At 44.1% G+C, this 3,275-nt stretch overlaps 1 protein-coding gene across 1 annotated transcript in view; it reads right to left on the bottom strand.

The window, feature by feature from the left end:
* LOC109116322 overlaps positions 1–3,275 on the bottom strand; it is a 7,369-nt gene that overhangs the window by 3,934 nt on the left and 160 nt on the right. Inside the window, exon 2 of the mRNA XM_019201483.1 lies at positions 2,861–3,064. Coding sequence (XP_019057028.1) covers positions 2,861–3,064 — 204 coding nt within the window. The remainder of the gene's footprint in view (positions 1–2,860; positions 3,065–3,275) is intronic.

Here is a 3,275-nt window from a genome sequence, read left to right as displayed (position 1 = left end):
TCAACTCCGGTGGAATTACCTTGGCAACCAAATAATTGACAAAATCCGCATACCAAGGGACATCGAAACTAACCTCTAATGCTAAAATTTGTTCCTCTCGCAGCGAATCATTGATAGGCATCTCATTGGGTATTTCTAGTCTTGACAAATGATCGGCCACTGTATTCTCCGTCCCCTTGCGATCTCGAATTTCCAAATCAAACTCTTGTAGAAGCAATATCCATCTAATCAATCGTGGCTTGGCATCTTTCTTTGTGAGTAGATATCGCAAGGTTGCGTGATCTGTATAAACAATGACCTTAGAACCCACCAAGTATGATCTAAATTTCTCGAAGGCGAACACTACAGCAAGGAGCTCTTTCTCCGTGGTGGAGTAGTTCATTTGGGCGTCGTCGAGCGTTCGACTTGCGTAGTATACGGCGTAATACTTCCCATCTTTCTTTTGTCCCAATATGGCCCCGACCGCGAAGTCGCTAGCATCGCACATTAACTCAAAAGGAACACTCCAATCCGGGGGTTGAATGATCGGAGGTGATACTAGTGCCTTCTTTAATATACCAAATGCCTTGTGGCACTCCCCATTAAACTCAAATGGGATGTCCTTGCCCAAAAGCACAATCAAGGGTCTCGCTATCTTCGAAAAATCTTTGATGAATCTCCTGTAAAATCCGGCGTGACCCAAGAAACTTCGGATTCCTTTAACGTTAGTCGGTGGTGGTAGCTTCTCAATCACTTCCACTTTCGCTCTATCCACTTTTATCCCCTTATCCGAAATCCTATGACCAAGCACGATGCCCTTTTGCACCATGAAGTGGCATTTTTCCCAATTTAAGACCAAGTTAGCCTTGCTGCACCTGTCTAACACTCGATGAAGATTGGTTAGACACACATCAAAGGAGGGTCCATGAACCGAAAAATCGTCCATGAACACCTCCATTATATCTTCAATCACATCAGAAAAAATAGCCATCATACATCTTTGAAACGTGGCCGGTGCATTGCATAATCCGAATGACATGCGTCTATATGCAAATGTACCATAGGGGCACGTGAATATTGTCTTTTCTTGATCGTTAGGATGAATTGGAATTTGGAAAAATCCAGAATAGCCATCGAGAAAGCAAAAATATGAATGCAATGCGAGTCTTTCTAACATTTGATCAATGAATGGTAAAGGAAAGTGGTCTTTGCGGGTGTTTGTGTTTAGCTTGCGATAGTCAATGCACATTCTCCATCCCGTAATTGTCCTTGTTGGTATGAGTTCATTGTTCTCATTAGGAGGAGATGGGAAGAAATCGAGGAGATTAGACGGGCGTTAGATGATCGGGAAGGAGGAAAAGAAGTTTATGCAGTATTTCATGCGGCTCACCCAGATTTACGGGCGGCCCGCCCGAAATTTCTGAGAAAATTTGATGAAAAAATTGGAAAAACGGGCGACCGCCAGGGAAATCAGGCGGCCCGCCCGGAAATTCTGAGCAAATTTTAAGTGGGATCTGAGGAAACGAGCGACCGCTCGAATGGCCAGGCGGCCCGCCCGAAAAGTCTGAGCAAAATCGACTCAGTTTCGGACAAAACGAGCGACCGCTCGACATATTGGGCGGCCCGCCCACTTCTACCTGAGAATGAAGAATTGCAATTCGAAGCCCTCTTCGCGACCACTCGATCCATACCTGACGCGCCCCAAGTCCCGAAAGGAGACACAAGCATCGATTGGGATCCCAACCATGCTCCACAAGTTGAATTGAAACCCCTACTTCAAGTTAAGGTATGTTTTCCTCGGATCAAATTCTACTTATCCCATTATCGTTAACGATGCATTAGATGAGTGATGAGGACATCGAAAGCAAGGAGCACGAGGAGGAGCACAAAGAGGAGCACACGGAGCTTGTGGAACATGCGGAGCTTGCGGAGCATATGGAGCTTGCGGATAGCATGAGAGAACACTCGACCAATTCTACAATTGATGGAGAACCAAAAGCAAGAACGTCTCAAGTGCCTTCTTCACGAATCGAACCACCTCTTACTCGAACCAACGTATCAATACGTTCGTTTCTCGCACATTGGACGAACTCCGAGCCAACGATCCGAACGACATCTCTCTTGGATCATTGAAGACGTGCAACTTAGCTATCTTGGGAACCCTAGACGTGGATTATGCTTGAAGAAAGACAAAGGAAGCTACTTAGAACACAAGGCATTGGACAACACATGTTTTGGGACAAACAATGCATTTATTGTGCTTTTCATGCATGAGTTGATCATTAATTACGAAACTAGCTGTTGTAACATCTTTATTCCTTTATATTCTGCTTTGTAAGAGATGGAAGAACACTTTTGATCAGATCTATTCGAAATCTATTTGGAGAATTATTCTCTTTTTGTCTTGGTTTGTCCGAGCGCACTTTTCTCTTCGGTTTGTCCGAATGCATCACTCTTGGTTCGTCCATTTCACCACTTTAGGATTGAGTTCGAGTGCCATTCTAGGCCTGTGATTGATCCTAAAGCCATCCATTCAAACCATCCAAACTATCCTTCGTTTCCTTCATCGAGTTCGAGTGCACTTGTGCGGGTGATCGGTGTTGGAACGTGCTGTCAAATTCCGCTGCTTGCTGGAACGTGAGAGGCTTACATCATTTTGGTATCAGAGCTTTAACGCTCCAACGGCGATCTAAACCCGGTGAGATCTCTCCATGTTTATGTTTTGTTGATTTCATTTCATTTCTATAAACCGAAAATCGTATTTCACCAAAAACAGTTTTGTATTACCGATTCTACGTAGTTGATCACTTCTCGTTTGTTTGACAGCGAAATCGTGGAGCAATCAGCCCCTTAAAAATGGTCGGCCTAGTATGATCGGTACCTTGGAATCTTCATTCATGTCTAAAACCACAAAATCTACCGGTACATAGAACCCACCAATCTTCAAAGGTACATCCTCTAATATTCCTGTTGGGTACTTGACTGATCGATCTGCTAACTGCAGTGCCATTCTTGTGGGTTTTAGCTCACCAATATTCAACTTCTTGTAGATTGACACTTGCTCCAAGATCGCATAGGGCTCGATCTATCTCAATATTTTCCAACTTGCATGGTATAGAGAAACTCCCCGGATCAGACATCTTAGGGGGAAGCTCATGCTTCGTGATTGCGGCACTAATCTCGGTACTAAGAGCTACTGTTTCTTTCTCCACAACCCTTTTCTTCGTCAAAATATCTTTCAAAAACTTTGCATAGGAGGGCATTTGGAGAATTGCCTCGTGGAAGGGCATTGTGAT

Source organism: Tarenaya hassleriana, unplaced genomic scaffold (assembly GCF_000463585.1).
Source record: "Tarenaya hassleriana unplaced genomic scaffold, ASM46358v1 Cleome106, whole genome shotgun sequence".
Taxonomy (NCBI): domain Eukaryota; kingdom Viridiplantae; phylum Streptophyta; class Magnoliopsida; order Brassicales; family Cleomaceae; genus Tarenaya; species Tarenaya hassleriana.
The sequence above is the reverse complement of the archived record's forward strand: the minus strand, read 5'-3'. Positions and strand labels throughout refer to the sequence as shown.